Raw genomic sequence first — 22,375 nt, 5'->3', positions numbered from 1 at the left:
TAAGTACCATAGTAAGACACTGAAACAGCCACATGTGCTTCATCTTGTGTTCAGGAAATACTACCATATTTTTTTTATGGTACAACACATTGAAACTTGTAAGGAACATACCCAAATTTGTTAACTTTAATTTAGAGGAGTTTTCTTAGACATTTTTTAAGATGCTGTGTACAGCATCATTAGTTCACATGGCACTTTGTTCATTGAATCTTACATTTTTTGAACATGCAACTTACCAGAAAATTAAGTTTAGAATAGATGAATTCTTTTTTTTTTTTTTTTTTTCAGATTTAATTGTACACATTATTAGTTCATAGTGAGTGACCCGATATTCACATTACATTGTTTACTTAATTGCTTTGTCAGATTTTTAGCTACTTTGTTGCTTTACACTGTGGCAAAATCACAACAAGTAACCTGTTTTGCAGATGCGCATCCCAACAGAGCACTTCTCGAACATCCCAGTCCAGATGTTGACTCCTCAGGCATTGTCTCCCCGTGAGGACGAGGAAGATAACATATCGTTACCACGATCCATCCTCTCTAGACTTACGGTAATATTCTCCACCTATGACCTACATACTGTATTTAATGCTAGCTTTATAGTCTCAGATTGTCAAATAATACAATAAACTCTCAGTGAAATGGGCTAACAGTGGGGTGTGGATGGCTGGTAATGTCAAATGTGTTGGATAGAGATGATCATAATGACAGACAGTTCTGTAACCAATGAACTGGATGTACTATTTTCAAATCAATCTAGCTGATTTTGTTCTGTATTTCTGAAATCTTTTAAATTGAAGTCCTTTAAATTGAGGGTTTACTGTAATGACATTTTTGAGCAAGTAGTCATAGAGATTATACCTACTTGGTGTTGCTGATGACAGTATTAGAAATTATTTTACTTACTACATGTTCTGGTAGATCATTCAATACACTGCACTATTGTATATAAATTCAAGGTACAGTATAACTTTTGTATTAACTGTTTTTGTATAGGTGTTTAAAAATTTTTGTTGCTTTCATTTTGTTATTAATTATCAAGAAATAAAGGAGTGCATCTAATCCGTAAGTGGAAAATGGAAACATCTAAAAGCAGGTTATAACGAAGTAATTTTAATCATCATCATTTTTCCATACATCCACCAAAAAAAAAAAAAAAAAAAAAAAATCCTGGGAACAAGGATGGGCATATATTATATATAGTAATTCTCAGTGCTGTTAGAAACATAGTGAATAGTTCACCAAATATATATTGTATGGATGATTAGGGTGGTGGTACAATCTGTGTTTGTTTCATTGCTAAATATGCATGGGTTATGTAGATGTACATAATTTTGAAGAAATACAAAAATAAATTAAAAAATCATTTAAACAATTGCTTGGATTGGAATAAAGCTATATGGAAGGTTGCTGTGTTACAAGCTGCAAGAGGAAAATTTCAGCAAAATTGATTGGCAACATATCTTTGTAACCCTGGACCAAATTATAGCTTTAACAGGTGAGAGATGGCCACACCGCCTCGTTTTATCCACTTCCATATACATATACAGTACTGTAGTATGTTGCACTGTACTTGGTAGCATACCATAATCTCTGCATTCTAATAAGTCACAAAGTAATAACATATAACAGAGCCCAAAATTCTTGTAAATTACTTCTGGAATTACTATTTTAAATAAAGTGGAAAAATAACTTGGTTTGGTCTAGTACATGGTGGTATTTTTTAAGATTTTTTGTAGTGAAATTATTATTTATGGAATGCTTCACATTATCATATTTACACTTTAAATAAACAAAATAATTAGGATATTACTGGAGTGAAAATATTCATATATACAATATATATTTTTGCGTGGATGTAGTGCGGATGACAAGAAACAGATGATTGCTGATGTTATGAATGAAAAGAAGTTGGATGTCCTGGCCCTAAGTGAAACAAAGCTGAAGGGGGTAGGGGAGTTTCAGTGGGGGGAAATAAATGGGATTAAATCTGGAGTATCTGAGAGAGTTAGAGCAAAGGAAGGGGTAGCAGTAATGTTAAATGATCAGTTATGGAAGGAGAATAAGAGAATATGAATGTGTAAATTCAAGAATTATGTGGATTAAAGTAAAGATTGGATGTGAAAAGTGGGTCATAATAAGCGTGTATGCACCTGGAGAAGAGAAGAATGTAGAGGAGAGAGAGAGATTTTGGGAGATGTTAAGTGAATGTATAGGAGCCTTTGAACCAAGTGAGAGAGTAATTGTGGTAGGGGATCTGAATGCTAAAGTAGGAGAAACTTTTAGAGAGGGTGTGGTAGGTAAGTTTGGGGTGCCAGGTGTAAATAATAATGGGAACCCTTTGATTGAACTTTGCATAGAAAGGGGTTTAGTTATAGGTAATACATATTTTAAGAAAAAGAGGATAAATAAGTATACAAGATATGATGTAGGGCAAAATGACAGTAGTTTGTTGGATTATGTATTGGTAGATAAAAGACTGTTGAGTAGACTTCAGGATGTACATGTTTATAGAGGGGCCACAGATATATCAGATCACTTTCTAGTTGTAGCTACACTGAGAGTAAAAGGTAGATGGGGTACAAGGAGAATAGAAGCATCAGGGAAGAGAGAGGTGAAGGTTTATAAACTAAAAGAGGAGGCAGTTAGGGTAAGATATAAACAGCTATTGGAGGATAGATGGGCTAATGAGAGCATAGGCAATGGGGTCGAAGAGGTATGGGGTAGGTTTTAAAATGTAGTGTTAGAGTGTTCAGCAGAAGTTTGTGCTTACAGGAAAGTGGGTGCGGGAGGAAAGAGGAGTGATTGGTGGAATGATGATGTAAAGAGAGCAGTAAGGGAGAAAAAGTTAGCATATGAGAAGTTTTTACAAAGTAGAAGTGATGCAAGGAGGGAAGAGATTAGGTGATGAAAGATTGGATATCAGATTGGAGGGAGAGAGTATGGAGGAGGTGAATGTATTCAGATATTTGGGAGTGGACGTGTCAGCGGATGGGTCTATGAAAGATGAGGTGAATCATAGAATTGATGAGGGGAAAAGGGTGAGTGGTGCACTTAGGAGTCTGTGGAGACAAAGAACTTTGTCCTTGGAGGCAAAGAGGGGAATGTATGAGAGTATAGTTTTACCAACGCTCTTATATGGGTGTGAAGCATGGGTGATGAATGTTGCAGTGAGGAGAAGGCTGGAGGCAGTGGAGATGTCATGTCTGAGGGCAATGTGTGGTGTGAATATAATGCAGAGAATTCGTAGTTTGGAAGTTAGGAGGAGGTGCGGGATTGCCAAAACTGTTGTCCAGAGGGCTGAGGAAGGGTTGTTGAGGTGGTTCAGACATGTAGAGAGAATGGAGCGAAACAGAGTGACTTCAAGAGTGTATCAGTCTGTAGTGGAAGGAAGGCGGGGTAGGGGTCGGCCTAGGAAGGGTTGGAGGGAGGGGGTAAAGGAGGTTTTGTGTGTGAGGGGCTTGGACTTCCAGCAGGCATGCGTGAGCATGTTTGATAGGAGTGAATGGAGACAAATGGTTTTTAATACTTGACGTGCTGTTGGAGTGTGAGCAAAGTAACATTTATGAAGGGGTTCAGGGAAACCGGCAGGCCGGACTTGAGTCCTGGAGATGGGAAGTACAGTGCCTGCACTCTGAAGGAGGGGTGTTAATGTTGCAGTTTAAAAACTGTAGTGTAAAGCACCCTTCTGGCAAGACAGTGATGGAGTGAATGATGGTGAAAGTTTTTCTTTTTCGGGCCACCCTGCCTTGGTGGGAATCGGCCAGTGTGATAATAAAAAAAAAAATATTTTTGCTTTACTATTAGTTATTTATTAGCCATGTAGTTAATAACATTTTTATCAGAAAATATTAAGGATAGGTAGAAATTCACATTGTGAATTATTAAAAAAAAAAAGGTAGAAATTTATTGTAGATTAAATAGTTGTCTGGAAACACCTATTTCAATAGTTATGCAGCATTTTTGTTGGTAGTGTTAACTCGTGTAAAATATTCTCACACTAGGGTAAGTCTTGCAGTTAGAAAATCCACTGTATTTGTTCTTACTGTTGGTTTCAGTACCAGGTACAGTGACCAAGGTGCAGACTGAATGCTCCAAATGTTTTCTAGATAATTCTGTGTCTTGTTTAATTATTTTATACTGTAAGTGATGCATTGACCACTAGTTCAGAATCATGAAGAGAAAGCAAGTTTTGTTAGTCATAAGCAGCCGGGAAAGTAGAAAGCGCGAAAGCCACTTTTTCTCTGTGACATTTCAAAATGTCGAATTTTATGTACACGGTAGTCTGCTGATTTAAATTGATAGAACTGCAAGATAATAAATTTTACCCATTTTGAAATACTTGTAGAAGTTAAGTCAAAATTAATTGTAGCTGGAAAAGTGAGTTTTTAAGTGCTAATGATTATAGTTGTTGAAGTGTCGTAGTCACCTTGTCGGAGACTTAGTAAAGAGACACTTTCTTTACAGTTTAACATCTCAGAACACATCGTTAAGCGTATTCAGGTAACAGAGCATGGAGAACAAACAACAAGTGATCACATCCTGTCTCAGGTACACTCAGGAGGCTAAGCATAACAGAGATTTTTATTACAGAAGCAAGCTTGTGTTCCAATACTGGCAGATCCTTATATTGTTTTCAACTCCCAGCTTTTTGATGCTTGCTTTTTAACCTGATGCAAAACTTGGGTTGAACAAATCATATGTATATATGTATATAGTACACTGGATGGATGCTAATAGTGCTTGTCATTTGAGTGTAATATTTCAGTCTGTCTTGTACTTAGAATACTATACAAGAATTTTTAAAATAGCATTCAAAAGACAGCCATTTAGCATTACATGGTATTATGAAGAAAATTAACAAATCTGCTTTCAGTTTAGACAAAGTATTATAACATACTTCTTTAGGAGAGTCAGTTTCCTAAGCAGCTTCTTGTGCATGTGTCCAAACTGCAGTAGTGTGTACCACAGTTGTTGAGTGAATGCATGTACACTCTAATATCATAGTTTCTGCTCTATATATCATAGCATGTTTCTTGTTGCTACAGCAACCAGTATATTTTTTATAACAAAAAAGTTGAAGTTGAGGTTGCTAAATAACATTTAAGCCTGATGGTACTTATATTGATATATTATGCAGTATATACTTAGCCCAAAGGCAGATTTTTTGTGAATATTTTTTTTATGTACAGTACCTTGAGATACAGCTGCAGCTTATGCTAATAATCTACCACTATAAGGATCTGGCATGAATATAAGTATCAGTGATACATATACAGTATTATCTTCCTTCAAGATTTTTGTTTTTGAATAAGGGGTACTCATTAAAAGTGAAATTGATTTATGTAATTTTATTATTTTAGGAGCTGCCTCTCCCTGGAAGTAGCAGTGCCGGGGTGAGTGGAGAACGGCGAAGCAGCATCACTGGTAGTGTAGGATCAGCACCATCATCTCCGACTCTCTCTCGGACTGATGGACCACTATCCTTGCCCACGCAGCCAGCAGCACCCTATGTAAATGAGGCTATCAAGAAGTAAGTGCAGATGCAAAAATAATAATTTCTTTAATTAATATTTGCATGTTTCTTTTAAATGGACTCTATAAGTTTTCATCATGCAAATTTTCAACACAAGAAATTACATAAATTAATGGAGAATTGTGTGTTTTATTTGTGCGTTTTAAGCGAAAATAGTTTTTTTTTTTAATACGTACATCAATTTTACATGCTAAGAGCTTTTATCCTACCTCAGCTTATTTCAAAGCCCAGCTCTATCCAAGGTATACTACCACCCCCAGGATGTGACCCCACAACAATCGACTAACACTCGGGTACCAACTTACTAGTAGGTGAACAAGGACAACAGGTGTGAGGAAACATGTCCAACATTTTTGCCCATGCAGATCAAGCCATACCACAGGTGGGGTTTGAACCCACAGTCAGAGTGTCTCAAAACTCCAGATGGTCTGGAGTTTTGAGACTGAAGAATTGAGACACTTATGCAACATATGGGAATCTTTATTGAAGAAACGTTTCGCCACACAGTGGCTTCATCAGTCCAATACAAAGTAGAAGTGGGTAAGGAGAGTAGAAGTTTGAGGTAATCAGTCCCTCAACCTGGAATCGATGTGTTCAGTCCATCACTCTTGTAGGAAGTGCAGCATAGGGCCAGAGAGGTGGCTTATATACTGCGGTGAGATGAGTTGAAGCAGGAAGAGGCGGGATCACAGTGGGACCTGCCACTAGTGTAAGTAGGTCGTCGCCCAAAGGTTGGGCAAGCGTTGAAGTCTTTGTACCAAGATCCCATGATAAAGATTCCCATATGTTGCATAAGTGTCTCAATTCTTCAACTTGTCGGTTTTCAAAACCATTCATCACAGTTTTGAGACTGACTGCGGGTTCAAATCCCACCTGTGGTATGGTTGGTTTGCAATTGTGTCATTACGATTTCACGAGTCAGGAGATCAAGCCATGGAGAATCAGTGTGTTAGCTGGGTGTGCTGCCAACCGAGCAGTGGGTTGTATAAGATGTGCATTCATCTTTCTTTCATAGGCCTGAATTGTCTTAATCCTTCTCAAATGGAAATCACCAGTATGTGTAACTCAAGAAGACGGCATATTTAAAGACTTTTGGTTGAAAAGTTGCCCTATTCTGTGACGTTCTTATTTTGAGATGTATTCATGTCAAATCATACAGTTAATGAATGTAAGTTTAAGGATAAGCATGAACATATCTATAGAGTGAAATATGGATGATGAAATTTAATGTTGTATGATAAATACCACATGGAAATAGCTGAAAGTTCAGATTATACCTCTGTAATAAAATGTTAAAAACATTGAATTTATGAAGAATACCTTAGAGTGATTGTTACAGATAAGTTATAAATTAGACACATGTGCAACTCTTGGGTATCTTTATTGAGGAAACGTTTCGCCACACAGTGGCTTCATCAGTCCATACAAAGGAGAATCTTGAAGAACAGGAGGAGAATGAGGTAATCAGTCCCTCAACCTTGAGTCGATGTGGTCAGTCCATCAATCTATTGATGGACTGACCACATCGACTCAAGGTTGAGGGACTGATTACCTCATTCTCCTCCTGTTCTTCAAGATTCTCCTTTGTATAGACTGATGAAGCCACTGTGTGGCGAAACGTTTCCTCAATAAAGATACCCAAGAGTTGCACATGTGTCTAATTTATCAACATGTCGGTTCTCTGAACCATTCATCTACAGATAAGTTATAACCAGTATATCACAAATATAGTGGGAAGAAATTTTTTTATGATAAACCAGACTGGCTAAAACAATTTTTAAATAAATTTGAATATATGGACGGTGAAATGCTGAATTTTTTAATACAATATATAAAAATTTAAATATGCAGGTGTGGTAGGGTGCACACACCTTACAAAACTTAGTTAAATGGAACAAGTTTAAAGATGGGAGTAGGAATAATGTGATAACTACATCAGAATTGATGAAAGAATACAAAAAATGAGATAAAGGATTTTTTTGTGCCAACAATACGAAGAACAATGAGATCACAACATTAACCCTTTGAGTGTTGCAAGCTCATTTCTGAAACTGTCATTCTATGTTGCAAAATTTTTGGAAAAAAAAATTATCTTATGAAATGATAGAGAATCTTTTCCCGATGGTAATGCCACCAAAAGTACGAAATTTGATTGAAAACTCACGGAATTACGCTCCCGCGAAGTTAGCGATCTCGGCAATGTATACGCATCGGGGATTTCACCAACTTTTCAACTACCCAGTAAAGTGGTCAGAAATTGGCAATTTGGCCAATTTCACGCAAATTAAAAAAGATGCTAATTTCAAAATAGGGTCCAGAATAAACAATGTAGATATTCTTGGCACTAAAATAACATATCCTCTGTTCATTAGTCATGTCTCCAGGCCCCTCTTATATTAAATAACAAAAAAGGCACAATACCGTGACTGGAACGATACACAAATACACAAGTCGGACTGAAACGTCGTCGTAAGCTTCTCTCTTTTATGTGCAGGTTATTTGTGTAACCCTCTTATATTACTCTTGCTTTCTATTTTGATTTTTTTTTCACACAAAAAAATAGTAGATTTACTGTTATGCTGACTACTGCATTATTGTAAAAAGTGGTATAAATAATATCAGTGCACTAATGAAAGAATATTAGACTCCCCAATTGACGTGTATTGGATATGTTGTGTGATTTGCTTACCCTTGAACATTGGTAAAAATCGAACATTTCTACTACTTTGAGCTCAATTTCAAGGTCATTTTCATCGTGAAAGTAATCAAAATCATCTCTATTTCTGTAATATGTTTTCCATTCTATCAAATGAGATCAAGAAAATGAATACAACCATAAATACTATATGAAAATACACCTCAAAGTCAGCATTTTAATCAAAAAAACACAGCCGGAGTTTTTTTTTCTCATTATGCACTGTGTGCTGCAGGATTTTTTTTATACAGTGCACACTGACCACTCAGACCCATTCTCTTACATGTGGGCCTACCAGCTTTCTCCTGCTTGATTTGAAGCTGCTAGAATTATTGAGTATACGTATATACGTCCAAAACAGTCAAAGGGTTAAATTGCATAAGAAGCAATGTAGGAGCGTTGGAAAAATTGTCTTTACCAATAGAATATATAGTAGATGCCTTGGAATGAAATATATGATGATGTATGCTCCCAAAAATTTGAAATTTTAAAAACTTGGATGATACAATTATATCAGAAGATGGTGCACCAGGAGCATAATTTTTATTCTTGTAACTACAGGTAGTTAAATATTAAGCAATTAGATAATTACACACTGTCAGGGTGAGACAAATAGGTAACTCTCCTCAAACCTCTTGCCCCCGTTCACCTGTTAGTAAATATAGGTTTGTACCCGAGAGTTGGCTGACTATTTTAGATCACATCCTGGGGTGGGGGGAAAGGTCATACGCAAATAATAATGAAGACAGGATTCCCTGAACATGGCCATGCTTCTGTATCACTACTTGTTTTGGTAGAAATAGGTTATCTCACATCGATAGTGAGTCTGAAATAAAAGATAGCCAGCAGTCCTATGTTAGTAACACTTGGGATGTGTCAAAGTATCAGTTTGTATCAGTCAATTTGGATGGTATGGATACTGGCCTAAAACTGAGTATTGGTATCAGTGAATACTGGCTAGTTTTGGTGGTACAGTATTGGTACCAAAATTAGCTGATACTAATATTGGCCTAAAACTAATCTATCAGGGTCAATAAAAAAATTTGGTATCGTCCCATCCTTAATTAACACTGAGATCAATAATGAAGAATAAGTTAACACACATAACTCACACATAGGAGAGAGAAACTTACAACGACATTACAGTCCAACTTGAGTCATTTACAAAGTCACACTAAGTTAATTGGACCAAAACGTCTTCATAAGCTTTTATCTCCTATGTGTGGGTTATTTGTGTATTTTTCCATCAAAGATATAGCAATTAAACAAGACTTGTCAAATGTGGAGGAATTAAAAATAAAAGAATATGTGAAAACTGCCACAAAAGCAATGAAGATGAATGAGAAAGAAAAAGAACAACTATTTTGTTTATACAGTAACACATCTGGAATATATTTGTTTAAATTTATTGTTTAATGTTATTTACAATGAATTTATAACAGAAGAAAGGATGTGATTAGCTGGAGAGTCATAGTAACTGTAATGTCGGAGCTCTTCTGGCAAGGAAGTGATTGAATGAGTTGCAATGAGAATTGTCATTGTTGGGTCACCCTACCTTGGAAAAGACCACTGTTAAAAAATTAGTTCTAATGTACAGAAAACAAGAGTTCACATTTAAGATTGCAAATAAAAGTGGTGCAGAAAAGATAATGTGGGTCTCAAGAAGACTTATTAAGTACTACAACCACTGAAAAAGTTTGAAAATACGTACATAAGATCGTTTAATGATTTACCACAAGTATAGATCTGTTCCTGTAACTACAAGTGAGCACTGTAATCACAAATAAGTAATCACACAATATTGTCTTTATACACCATCCATCTCTCACAAGGTAGGGTGAACCCAAAAAGTAAATGCATTCATGGTCATTTATTCAATAGCTGTTTTGCCAGAAGTGTGCAGATGTGAACCATCCACCTCAGTTTAATAAAACCCACATCAACCCTCTCCACTCTCTTTCGTGTTAACAAAAAAGTACTACCATAATGTAAAGGAAGTACAATAGAAAAATGAAGTTTTTGGCATATTTGGAGGTGTTTGAAATGTACTCCTGTTTTTCTCTTACGTTTTTCACTTTGTGTGATGCAGTTCTTACATTATGCGCTGATTTTTCAGGAACGTAACCAAGAGGCTATATGCTCTGCCTTTTTGTATTAAGATTGTTGTATCTCTGCTTCATGCAATAATGTTTGCTTTTCATGTAACTGTCTGATTAAATATTTGTTTGCATGTAAATATGTGCCTGCTACAATATTTGTTTGCATGTAAGTATGTACCTGCTACAATGTGTATGTTTGCATGTAAATGTGTGCCTGGTGCAATGCTTAATATATATGCACGTTTGTCCTAGACGCCTTCTTAGGAACCGTCACGTACAACGGGCAAAGACAATTGGTATCCTGGAGGGTAAAAGTCGTCGCTCCTTACCATATGTCAAGTTAGTCAATGTGTACAGTATTTCTTTTGACACCCTATTTTTCAATTAGAGTTGAAATTACATTAATGATAGTCATGAAAATCACAAACTTATTCGGTGCATATGAAATACAGTAATCCCTTAATGCATTTAAGTTCTATACTTTCAAATTTCTACAATTTTATGTTTTTTTCTTGTGGATTGTCTGTGAATATTTCCTACATTTGCTGCTAAGAGAGTATTGCCTTTTGTTGTGAAATGCAAACACATGAAGGAAAAAATTAATTTATTTAATACAGTATTTTGTATAATAGTTCTCAAATTGAGTCACTTGTGTTTTTTTCCTGTCTCAATATGCCTGATTGCTTGCTTCATATTTGGTACACTTTTGTATATAGGTTGTTGATACTTGTGCGGTAGATTCATAAATTTTTTTTAGCTTGGCCTAATTCCCCAAATTGAAAATTAAGCAGAGAATAATTTTGAAACTGTACTCAGTGGATTCCTACCTATGTAGATTTTAAAAATTATTTACCCTTAAATATACTCTTTAATAAGTAAATGTCAATACTAATGAGGGTGAAGTAATATTTAAAGAAATCTGATCTCACAATGAGACATAATCAGAAAAAAAAATTATTTACACTACACCGAGAGCAATTATTAGTATTCGTGGTTTCAGGATTTGCTGGGACATCTTAGAACTTACCCCATGTAAATGTGAAGGGATTACTGTATTACTATTAAAATTTATGTTAAAATTCTTAGATAAATTTAAAGTGTGTTCATAACATTATTGCAGAGTACTTGGGCAGATAAGCTTAGGAAGTGATTCAATATTAAGATGTAATAATATTGTACTTTGTTGGTCATTCACTAAGATATATGATCTTTGTCCATGTACATATGTATGTACATTTATAATTGCAATTCATGTCTTTTTTTTTTGTGGGTGTAGTGTGTTGGTGGGGGATAACCAATGTGTTAAAAAAAAACCTTGTCTGCATTATTGCTTCATGTATATTATAATAATATAGAGTAAATAGTCAAAATACCATGACTGGAACAATTCATAAATAGTTCACAATTCTGTGAGGAAAGTTTAGAAAACATTTCAGCCCGTGCTGGAACAACAAGTTGTTATCAGGTAACCGTTCATAATGTACCAAAAATTATTGTCTAAAGTTTCCTCTTGAAATTGTGAGTTAATTGTGAATAATAATGGTCTTGATTCTATAACTATTAATGTAAAGAGGTTGCCAAAGTAAGCTTTGCTTCAAACTGATGGTATAGCTTTGTATACTGCTTATATACATACCATATATTCTTTGTTCTCTGCATGTTACTGTTTTATTTTCTTTTTAGCAACAAAAAGTTAGTATATCCTGCATGCTCTATCTGTATTAAGCTTTGCATGATATATCTACCTCTGTAAGGCCCAAGCTGGGACGTGCCAACACCCTGTCAGTTATCGAGTGCCGTACTGTGCAACAGCGACTAATGGAGGAGTAAGTTGTGCATATCATATATAATACAGTGGACCCCCGGTTAACGATATTTTTTCACTCCAGAAGTATGTTCAGGTGCCAGTACTGACCGAATTTGTTCCAATAAGGAATATTGTGAAGTAGATTAGTCCATTTCAGACCCCCAAACATACACGTACAAACGCACTTACATAAATACACTTACATAATTGGTCGCATTCGGAGGTAATCGTTATGCGGGGGTCCACTGTATTGTGCAGAGGTTTTAACTTATTCTCAGTCACACTTCCTATCACAGTTGGTGCTCATCTCCACTCCCTCCTTCATATAAAATTCTAAATGTAAAAAAATAAAAAATCCTTTTTATTTAAATAGGAAAATTAAGATACTGTACTAGTTTTCATTCTTAACTTTATTATTTTAACTACTCAGTAAAGTGTATTTTAAGGAGCAAATCACAAATGCTTTCCCTGGAAATTACTGCCTCTCTCCTTCCCTGGTTAACAACTCCTGGTCTCGTGAGATTTTTATATTAATTACAGGTAAAGTTCTGATGGTTAAACAATGTATAGGATGCAAATTATAAATAATAATGATAGATAAAGGTGCCTAGTTTTCACACATTTCTTAAAAGCTTAATAAGGCATGATGATCCATTCAGGAATTCATGCTGGTACTCTGTGAGGAATCCAGTAACTTGTTACATTCATTAGAGACACTGGTCTGTGTGTGTGTGTATTATTCTTAAGTTAAAACAAAATATAAAAGAAATGTTTAGGTCTAGAAAGAAAACATTAAATATAAATGTCTTAATTGTGTTATTCTTTGTGGTACAGATTTTTGGGAGAATATATGACAGTTCAACCAGTGATGTTTACATATATAATTAACATAGTCTAAAATGAGAATTTTCAACAACAGGAAACAGAAGCAGCGATCTCGGACAACACAGGTTGAGGAGCATCTGCGTGGAGAGCTAATGTCTGTGTGTGGAGACTGTAAAGCCATGGTACTGCACATCCTGGCATCCATCAAAGTGCGGCGAGAGCAACAAATGAGTGGATCAGCTCTACACGAGTCACCTCGTCATCATCTACATCTTAACCTTAACCCTGTATACCACTAAGGGATATTGGTCCTTTTGCTGGTAATGTTTTATTACAGTATTGTCATTATGGCACTATTTACATCAAAACTTTTTCAATTATGAAGGTTCCTGTAATACCTTGATTTAAAATTTTCTCTATATGTGCTTAGTACTGAGCCATTATCTTCTATGTTATATAGTTTGAATGTGGCTATAATCCTAACTAGTCTGTTATGGAGACTCAGCCTATCATTAACCCCTAAATATTTTGCCTGCAGTACTCTGCTGTTTTAAAACTGAAATAAATAACTTATAGAGAATAATATAATCAGTTCTAATACAGTTTTAGTACCCACAACCCTGTATACAAGAATATCCAGCATGCTCAGTAGTATCCTTCATTACCTTACTCATACTCTGTTACCTCTTAAACAATGTTGTATGATCTTTGTGTACTGGTAATTGAGATTACTTTTTCAATAACCTCTCATTATGCAGTTACTTAAAATATCACAGTAGCTTCTGTGCAATTTTGAAGTTATTCGGATATTTAAAAATAGTTTTTTTCTGCATTCTTGCCAGAACAGAGTATTAGTGTGAATACTTATTGCAGTATCATCTCTGACAAAAATATTTGTATGTGGTTGCCAAATGTAGTCTGAGCATACTTATCAGAGATCTCTGAATTATTCATATTTCAAGAAACTAAACTGTAATAATATATGTATTGTAAGAACTTCATTTTCTCCTGATAAATGGATACTCAGACAGTAGAGTATGTTGAAGAATAGTTTGGGGGTTTGGTGTTGATGTCACCTCTTGATTATCTGCTTGCTGCTCAGCGGTGTATAATGGTGCACATTAAGCTCTTGATTGTATGATACCGAGAAATATCTTAATGGTGCATATATTTGAAATTCTTGATTGTATGCTACTTAAAAATGTCTTAATGGTGCATATATTGGATGTCACCTCTTGGCTGGATGCTACTGAGATATGGTTAATGGTGCAAATATTTAAAAGAAATTTTGCCAGGTTTACATATTAATATTTTTTTTGTGTACAGCACCTAACAAAATAAGGCATATTTAACACAATACTATTTTTTCATGAAATTCACTCATATTTAAATGATTCTGAAAATTGGATTTGGTACTATATGAAATTAAGCTTTTATTTCATAACTGGAGTTTATGCTTGGGATTAATTTGACTATCTGCTCTATTTAATGATCCCATTGCATTATATATTTTTATATATTTTAATTGTATAAATTTAGATAGATTCATCTGGTGGTTACAGTATGTTATGATTTTGAAAAGGATTGCCCACTTTTGTGAATATTTTCTTTGTCCTTATGTACAGTAATACAAAATTAATCCCAGTTCCACCCTATCATCTGTAGGTATTTTACTATGTGGATTAATAATTTAATGTAAACCGATTAATTGTGATGAGCAAATGTTGTTATTCAGAAATGTGCACCAACGTGCATGGGTCACACAGACCTGCAGATGAGAAAACGGTAACAATGAGCCAGGAAGGTCAGTTCGGGTTGTCCTTCACATGTACAGTAGTAACTAATATTGACTTCATATTGAAGTCAAGATACATTATAATTATATAGAAAATTTAAATGTGGTATTACAAATGTATTGCATAATTCTTTTGTGAAATGCAGCCAATTACATTCCAAATTATATTTGTAAATGACAGATTAGTTAAGGTCTACTGTTGACTTGGCAAAGCCAAATTATAGAAGTAGACATTGTGTGTGTGAGCTGTCATTTGCCTTTAATCTGTCATGTAAGCCTATGATTTGGATTAATTTATCTCCATTATTGTACATAGTATACATACATATATATTTTTGACTTGTAAATACTTTTCATTTTGTTATTAGATAAGAATGTGCAAACGTTAAGGAGTTGCATTTTCATTCTCCAGTGATTTGTCAATAAAATTTTATAACTAGACATTTTGGCTAAATGTTTCAATGTGAACTTTAGTTTTGAGGTGTTTAGCAAGCAACACTTTGATATATTTATGTTTGTCACCATTCTGATACCTGTGCCTCTATCACTATCTTGATACTTGCACCTCTTATCAACTGTATCTTGATATTTGCACATCTGTCATCATTAAGATTTATGTTTACCATCATTATACTTGCCCCTTCACCTTTATTACTGTACATCCCATTATTATAGGTATGTTTGCTTTTTGATTTGTGTTCTCAGGACTAGCAGTTTTTTTTTTACCCCCTCTACTGCAGTGTTACCGAAGACTTCAAATACGGACTGTTTGTTTAGTTGCCAAGTTGCATCTATTGTCTTCAGCACAAATTAATTTTTTGGCAACAGCCATATTACTGCAGTTATTCCCTCAAGGGAGCTTCCCTGATGTTTATTACTACTACATTCATTTCCTCAAGGGAGGTTCCCTGATGTTATTCATGCCCCCAGAGGAGGGGTTGTTAGTTCAAGGAATTTGCTTTGTCTCCCTTTCATTGGATTGAACCAGATTGCCTCCCATTTCCCAGGTGCTGTATGACTCCTACAGGTTTAGTGCTTCCCTCTAAATATAATTACTGCATTCATGGAGGGGAGCATTAAACCTCTAGGATTATACAATGCTGGAGAAATTGGAGGTAATCAGACCTGATTCAAGGGAAGACAAATTTCAGTTCCTTGAACCCCCTCACCAGCATTAAGGCTTGAAGAACACAATATGTTGTCATTGGTACAATGTACCTGTATTATGAACAGTCATACCTCCTTTGTTGCATTATAAATGCATTCATGGGTAGGGAAGAGCATTAAACTAGTAAGGGCCATATGGCACCTTGGGAAATGGAAGGTAATCTGGTTTGATTCGGGGGAAAGGGAAGTTGTGTTCAATGCCTTTGATCAAGAATCACTGGCATTAAGGAACCTCCCTTCAGGGTCCTTTATCTCAAGTATGACAGTAATACAGTCTGTAATCTACAGATTACACTTGTTAAAACAAATGTACGTTCACTGTGATGGCGCTGTATAGTCCTTGTGGCTTAGCGCTTCTTTTTGATTATAATAATAATAATCACTGTGATGGCAGTTTGAGGGGGTAATTAGTGTTGGAATGATAATTTTGTAAGTCATTTATTTGTAGAGTAATTACAATTTGCATTTTCTTGTTTATTAAGTACCTAATATTTAAATTTCAGCAAGCCTGATGACTTTGATATAATGCATAGCTTCTGGAATATGGATAACAGCTGTAAGTGTAATACAAATTTTATATTGTAACAATAATGTTAGTCATAAAAAAAAAAAACTGGTCTGGGTGATATATTATTATTATTATTATAATCAAGGGGGAAGCACTAAACCCGTAGGATTATACAGCGCCTATGGGGGGATGGAAGGCATTCAGGCTTAATTCAGGGAACTGGAGCACAGATCCAATTCCCTAGATCAAGAGCCCCTCACCAGCGTCAAGGAGCCTTCCTTGAGGGGCTGGGTGATATAAAATGTGGAAAACACTGTACATTTAATACTATTGAACTCGAGTCTCTCAGAGCTTGGCAGAAATATTTTAGTATGTACAAGCTTATATTCAACCTCTGAGTCCCAGACTAAAAAATAGAGGAAAAAAAAAACAGTCTCAATAAAGATCATTAAAAAATCCACACTTAAAGGAACCTTAATGTTTTAGCCCATCCTGTACCATTAAGTTACAATTGACACTACAAGAAAGGGCAGGAAATGGTAGTAGTAGAGGTAGCATTAATAAAAGTAATGGTGAGTAGTAGTGAACAAAAGAAGAGCATGACACAAGCTCAACTGGTCCATGCTAGATAAAACTAGTAATTACATTTGAAGGCAGTGGTGATTGTAGTAGTATCTCAGCACATTAATACCTGTCACCCAGGAGGCAGAGAACTGCAGTAGGCCAACTGGCCTAAGGCTGAAAAAGGAAACAGAGGAAAGTAAGGTCAGATTGAGTGTTCTGAAGATTAGAGCTGTTGATAGTATGTTGAGGAAGGTAAGCATCTACAGGAAAATTGTGTATTATATGGTCCTCAGGGAGAGTCATGAACTCTGACATGACAGAAAAGAGCATTGTTGGCTAGGTGAACACTTTTGTGCTCCTTAAGTCTGTGAGAAAGGGAGTGGCCAGTTTTACAAAAGTATGAACAAGGTTTCTGTGAAGGGTATTAGTTAATGAAAATCAAGTTTGATATATAGAGGATATTAAGATTTTGAAGATTAGAAGTGTAGGGAAGGCAAAGAACAGATCTTACAGGAGTTTGGGATAGAAGAAAGCCCATGGCTTTCCTTACATTTCCCATCTTCATAAATCTTAACCACCACCTCTGTCCTCTTGATATCAAACAATTTTTTTTTTTGTCAAAGTAATACCATTAGCAGTAATTTTGTTCATACTTCTGTCATTGATGCTTCTGGTGTCAGCTCCATTTCCTGCTCCTCTTATCCTCAACAATACTTTGGTAAAACTGGACACTCCTCCTCTGACAGATTTAAAAGGGTTTGCCTTGTCATTATTAACAATGCTCTTTTCTGTCATGTCAAAGATCACAGCCATCCTATTAGCTAGTTCTGTACTAAAACTATCTATCCTTTTAACCTTTGAGAATGTCTTGTCAAATCAGCCCTTAAACAAAACTTTTCTATAGATGCTTACCTTCCTCAGTATATTGTCCAAAACATTAGTGACAACCTGACCTTTGCTGCTACATCTCCTTTTCTTCTGGCTTTCCTTTTTCTTTATTAGCTTGGACTAGTTGGCCTGCCGCAGTTCTTTTCTACCTCACTGGGGACATGCCGAGAATCTCCACTGCCTTGAAATGTAATTCACTTTCTTTACTTCATCAGTCTTGCCTAGCATGGGTCAGCAGATCTGCAGTGCTCCTCTGTTCTTTTGCTCTTATGTACTACTACTACCACCACACACACTACTATTGCTGCTAATTCTACCACCACAACTCCTTGCTTCCCTGTCACCACCTGTAGTTTCTTCCGACTTTCTCTACTCTTCTTGCTTCAGTTGTGACATGACACCCCTCAAGGAAGGTTCCTTGTTGTTGGTGAGGGGCTCTTGATTTAGGGAATTGGATCTGTGCTCCTGTTCCCCGAATTAAGCCTGAATGCCTTCCACATCCCCCCCCCCCAGGCGCTGTATAATCCTCCGGGTTTAGCGCTTCCCCCTTGATTATAATAATAATGTGACATGACAATTGTCCAGGACAGACTGAAACACCATAGTTTTTTTAAGAGCAGGTTCTTGAACAGAAAAAATGACTATGTGGAGTATCACTGTACAGACTCGAGCTACTACCCTGAAAACTATAAAAGTTTTATTAGCTGTATCAAGTAAATTTTAGTAACTTGCACTGCAGTATTTTTTCCATCCACTAAAAAGAGAGAAGTTATAAATGCATTGCCAATGCAACTGGTTTTATAGTAGCTTATGAAACCTAAACTAAATTTAAGTATCTGAATTAAATTATTTGCAACTTGCATAAGCATTATAATATGTTTACAAGCTACTGATATACATTATTATTATTATTACAATCAAGGGGGAAGCGCTAAACCCGGAGGATTATACAGCGCCTGGGGGGGGGATGTGGAAGGCATTCAGGCTTAATTTGGGGAACTGGAGCACAGATCCAATTCCCTAAATCAAGAGCCCCTCACCAACATCAAGGAACCTTCCTTGAGGGGTACTGATATACAGCATCTCTCAAATCTTTATAAGTCACTACAACTTAATGAAAACCATAAAATATGTCAGTTCATCTTGGTTTTGTCAAGTCCAGGTATGACTGAGAGAGAATCCTGTTGACTTAATTTTTAAGGTCACTGTACATCAATTAACTCCGAAACTTGACTAATTCCCGTTACCTAATTCTTCTGACACATTTAAAATGATATAAATGTGGAGAATAATGTACTGTACATTTGCTATCAGTGATGATAAATCTGCTATAGTTACAAATACACACTTACAACACAAAATCCAGAATCTAGCAATTAACACCAGGACACTAAACTGTAGGATGAAAAAATAGTAGCATTGAAACAAGTTTTACTTGTCTTATATTTTTGTATTTTTTTTTTTTTTTTTTTAAAGATATTTATTTAATGATTTAGTTGCACAAAAAAAGACCATGTAGTGTATATATGTAGTATAGATAGGACTATAACTGAGACAAGCACAGTGTGGCTAGAGAGTGGACAGATGAATGTGTATTATGGAGTACAATGTAGAGAGAGTGAGAGGTACAGTGTGGAGAGGAGTGTAAATGTCAAATCTTCAGTCACAAGGTCTTTATTATTATTATAATCAAGGGGGAAGCGCTAAACCCGGAGGATTATACAGTGCCTGGGGGGGGGGGGATGTGGAAGGCATTCAGGCTTAATTCGGGGAACTGGAGCACAGATCCAATTCCCTAAATCAAGAGCCCCTCACCAACATCAAGGAACCTTCCTTGAGGGGATCCACACACACACACAAGGTCTTTAGATTCAACTAATGATCATATCCTGTGATTTTCTTTTTCTATTTAAATCTGTCACGTGTCAACCTGTTGCCTTCTAATAATAGATTTTAGTGAATCTGAAGCAAAGAACACTACAATTTAGTAATGATTCACTTTCTTAATAAAAAACAGTATTTAAAACTATAATAATTTATGTTGACATACTGTGGAAAAGAGAATTTCTTTGTAGTCAGATGGTTGCTGTTATCTTGCTTTCTCAATGTTCACTTTTTTTGCATCTGTTCCAGATTCCCAATGTACAAAGTATATCGTGAAAATAGTCATTGTAAATACATAGATCGGTTTGGAATTTAAGCATAATAAATAAAGTGTTATGTCATCAGCTGTGTGTAACATTTCACATCCTTTGTTTATATGAAATGATTTAAAGAAAAAGTCTTCTGAAATTATAGATAAAAAATTCTTAGCCAGCACTTTCCTTAGACCATTCATGTGTATTTTAAGTCTTTCTTGTATAATGCCATATATTTTTTTTAGGCAGTGCTGAATGATCCATATGGACTTAAAAGGTTTTATAATAATACTTTTTTATAATTATAATCACATAAAACACACAAGTGTAATATAAAAGGTCTAAGGAAAGCACTGCTATAGGAAATGGGAATTTGTAAGAAAATCTGTAAAATTGTAGAGGTACAGTAGGGTCCCGCTTTACGGCGTTCCGTTAATACGGACATTTCAAATTATGATGAAACTCGCTATACGGTTCTCCCCCCCCCCCTCAACTTTCTAATACAGTCACTGCGCCCCACCCAGTTTCTTTACATTCTCCATGAGCACCGCATCTCTCCATTGTCTGGAAACTTTCCAAAATTTTAAGTATTTTAAAGTTATTTCATGTTTTATACAGTGGACCACCGCATAGCGACCTTAATCCGTGCAAGAGGGCTGGCTGTTATGCGAAATGTTCGGTATGCGAATGAATTTTCCCCATAAGAAATAATGGAAATCAAATTAATCCGTGCAAGACACCCAAAAGTATGAAAAAAAATTTTTTACCACATGAAATATACATTTTCCTACACACAAAGAGAAGGATACATGCACAATAGTAGAGTAGTACATGCACAATATATATTGTGCATGTACTACTCTACTAAATGAAGAATAAATGACACTTACCTTTATTGAAGATGCAGCAATGACTGATGAGACACTGTGTCCTGGGAGTGCCTTTTCCTCCTGAGTACTGTAGGTCCTGTTTGGTATTTTCTTCCAGAACAGGCATTATCACACTGTGTATGCCACTACGATTCTTAAATCTCTCAAACCAACCTTTGCTGGCTCTAAATTCACCAATATGAGCACTAGTTCCAGGCATTTTCCCTGTTCACCTGGGTGTTAGTCGACTGGTGTGGGTTGCATCCTGGGAGACAAGATTAAGGACCCCAATGGAAATAAGTTAGACAGTCTTCGACGACACTGACTTTTTTGGGTTATCCTGGGTGGCAAATCCTCTGGGGTTAATTGTTTCTTGGTATTCTCAATAAGCCACACCAACAACGGTGGTACAGCAGCAACAGACGATGCTACAGCAGCAGCAGACGATGCTACAGCAGCAACTGACGATGTTACAGCAGCAGCAGACGATGCTACAGCAGCAGCAGCAGCTGACGGTGGTACAGCAGCAACAGACGATGCTACAGCAGCAGCAGACGATGCTACAGCAGCAGCAGCAGCTGACGGTGGTACAGCAGCAACAGACGATGCTACAGCAGCAACTGACGATGTTACAGCAGCAGCAGACGATGCTACAGCAGCAGCAGCAGCTGACGGTGGTACAGCAGCAACAGACGATGGTACAGCAGCAACAGACGATGCTACAGCAGCAGCAGACGATGCTACAGCAGCAGCAGACGATGCTACAGCAGCAGCTGTACCACCAATAGTAGCGATGGTTGATTGGGGTTTATTATACAACCTGGCCAGCTCGGAGACACGCACTCCACTTTCATACTTATCAATGATCTTTTTCTTCATCTCCATAGTAATTCTCACCCTTATTGATGTAGGGTTGGCACTAGAAGCTTTCTTGGGGCCCATGGTCACTTATTTTCCAGAAAAAATCACCAAAAACACTGTAATAATACGAAATGTTCCGATTGTATGCTTGGATGTTACCGCGGAGGCTGGCTGGTAAACAATGCCACTGGCGGAACATGTGAGCGTGGCTCAGGCCGCACATTGGACGCCTCTCGGATGAAGGGTGGTGAGCGGGTTTTTGGGCGGTATGTGAGGCAAAATTTTTGCGATCAAAGCGTCCGGTATGCGGATTGTACGGTATGCGATGCGTCCGGTATGCGGGGGTCCACTGTATATGTATACAGGTTTGCCATCACAAATCCGGCATCACTGGGACCTGTAGTGTGCCGGATTACACAGTGGTTAGGTTAGAATACACTTAATAAAATTAACCAACTTGACTTACACAAAGTTCATTGAACATCGGCAAAAATCGAACATTTCCGCTACTTTGAGCTCAATTTCAAGGTACTTTTCGTCATGAAACCAATCAAAATCATATCTATTTCTGTAATATATCTTCCATTCTATCAAATGAGACCAAAAAACTATATTACAAC

At 36.4% G+C, this 22,375-nt stretch overlaps 1 protein-coding gene and 3 long non-coding RNA genes across 6 annotated transcripts in view; 2 read left to right on the top strand and 2 right to left on the bottom strand.

The window, feature by feature from the left end:
• Nucleotides 1–14,441, top strand: part of spir (spire type actin nucleation factor) — a 481,192-nt gene extending 466,751 nt beyond the window's left edge. The window contains exons 13-18 of one of the 3 annotated variants that reach the window (XM_070093645.1): nucleotides 429–554; nucleotides 4,471–4,554; nucleotides 5,367–5,536; nucleotides 10,586–10,672; nucleotides 12,088–12,159; nucleotides 13,060–14,441. In XM_070093645.1, the coding sequence (XP_069949746.1) occupies nucleotides 429–554; nucleotides 4,471–4,554; nucleotides 5,367–5,536; nucleotides 10,586–10,672; nucleotides 12,088–12,159; nucleotides 13,060–13,264 (744 nt within the window). In that variant the 3' untranslated portion in view covers nucleotides 13,265–14,441. The remainder of the gene's footprint in view (nucleotides 1–428; nucleotides 555–4,470; nucleotides 4,555–5,366; nucleotides 5,537–10,585; nucleotides 10,673–12,087; nucleotides 12,160–13,059) is intronic. The other 2 variants (XM_070093646.1, XM_070093647.1) reach the window with 2 other exon arrangements.
• Nucleotides 14,442–16,349: 1,908 nt separating this feature from the next.
• Nucleotides 16,350–18,151, bottom strand: LOC138853923 (uncharacterized). The gene is made up of 2 exons (XR_011393114.1): nucleotides 17,953–18,151; nucleotides 16,350–17,173 (listed from the first exon to the last, which is right to left on the bottom strand). It is a non-coding gene; the product is annotated as an uncharacterized lncRNA (long non-coding RNA).
• Nucleotides 18,152–18,457: 306 nt separating this feature from the next.
• On the top strand, nucleotides 18,458–20,115 carry LOC128694329 (uncharacterized). The gene is made up of 2 exons (XR_008407837.1): nucleotides 18,458–19,557; nucleotides 19,749–20,115. It is a non-coding gene; the product is annotated as an uncharacterized lncRNA (long non-coding RNA).
• Nucleotides 18,459–22,375, bottom strand: part of LOC138853924 (uncharacterized) — a 217,418-nt gene continuing 213,501 nt past the window's right edge. Inside the window, exon 4 of the long non-coding RNA XR_011393115.1 lies at nucleotides 18,459–18,478. This is a non-coding gene — a long non-coding RNA (uncharacterized lncRNA). The remainder of the gene's footprint in view (nucleotides 18,479–22,375) is intronic.

The sequence above is a fragment of the Cherax quadricarinatus genome, chromosome 43 (assembly GCF_038502225.1).
Source record: "Cherax quadricarinatus isolate ZL_2023a chromosome 43, ASM3850222v1, whole genome shotgun sequence".
NCBI lineage: Eukaryota > Metazoa > Arthropoda > Malacostraca > Decapoda > Parastacidae > Cherax > Cherax quadricarinatus.
Note: the sequence above shows the minus strand (reverse complement) of the source record. Positions and strands in the feature narration are given on the sequence as shown.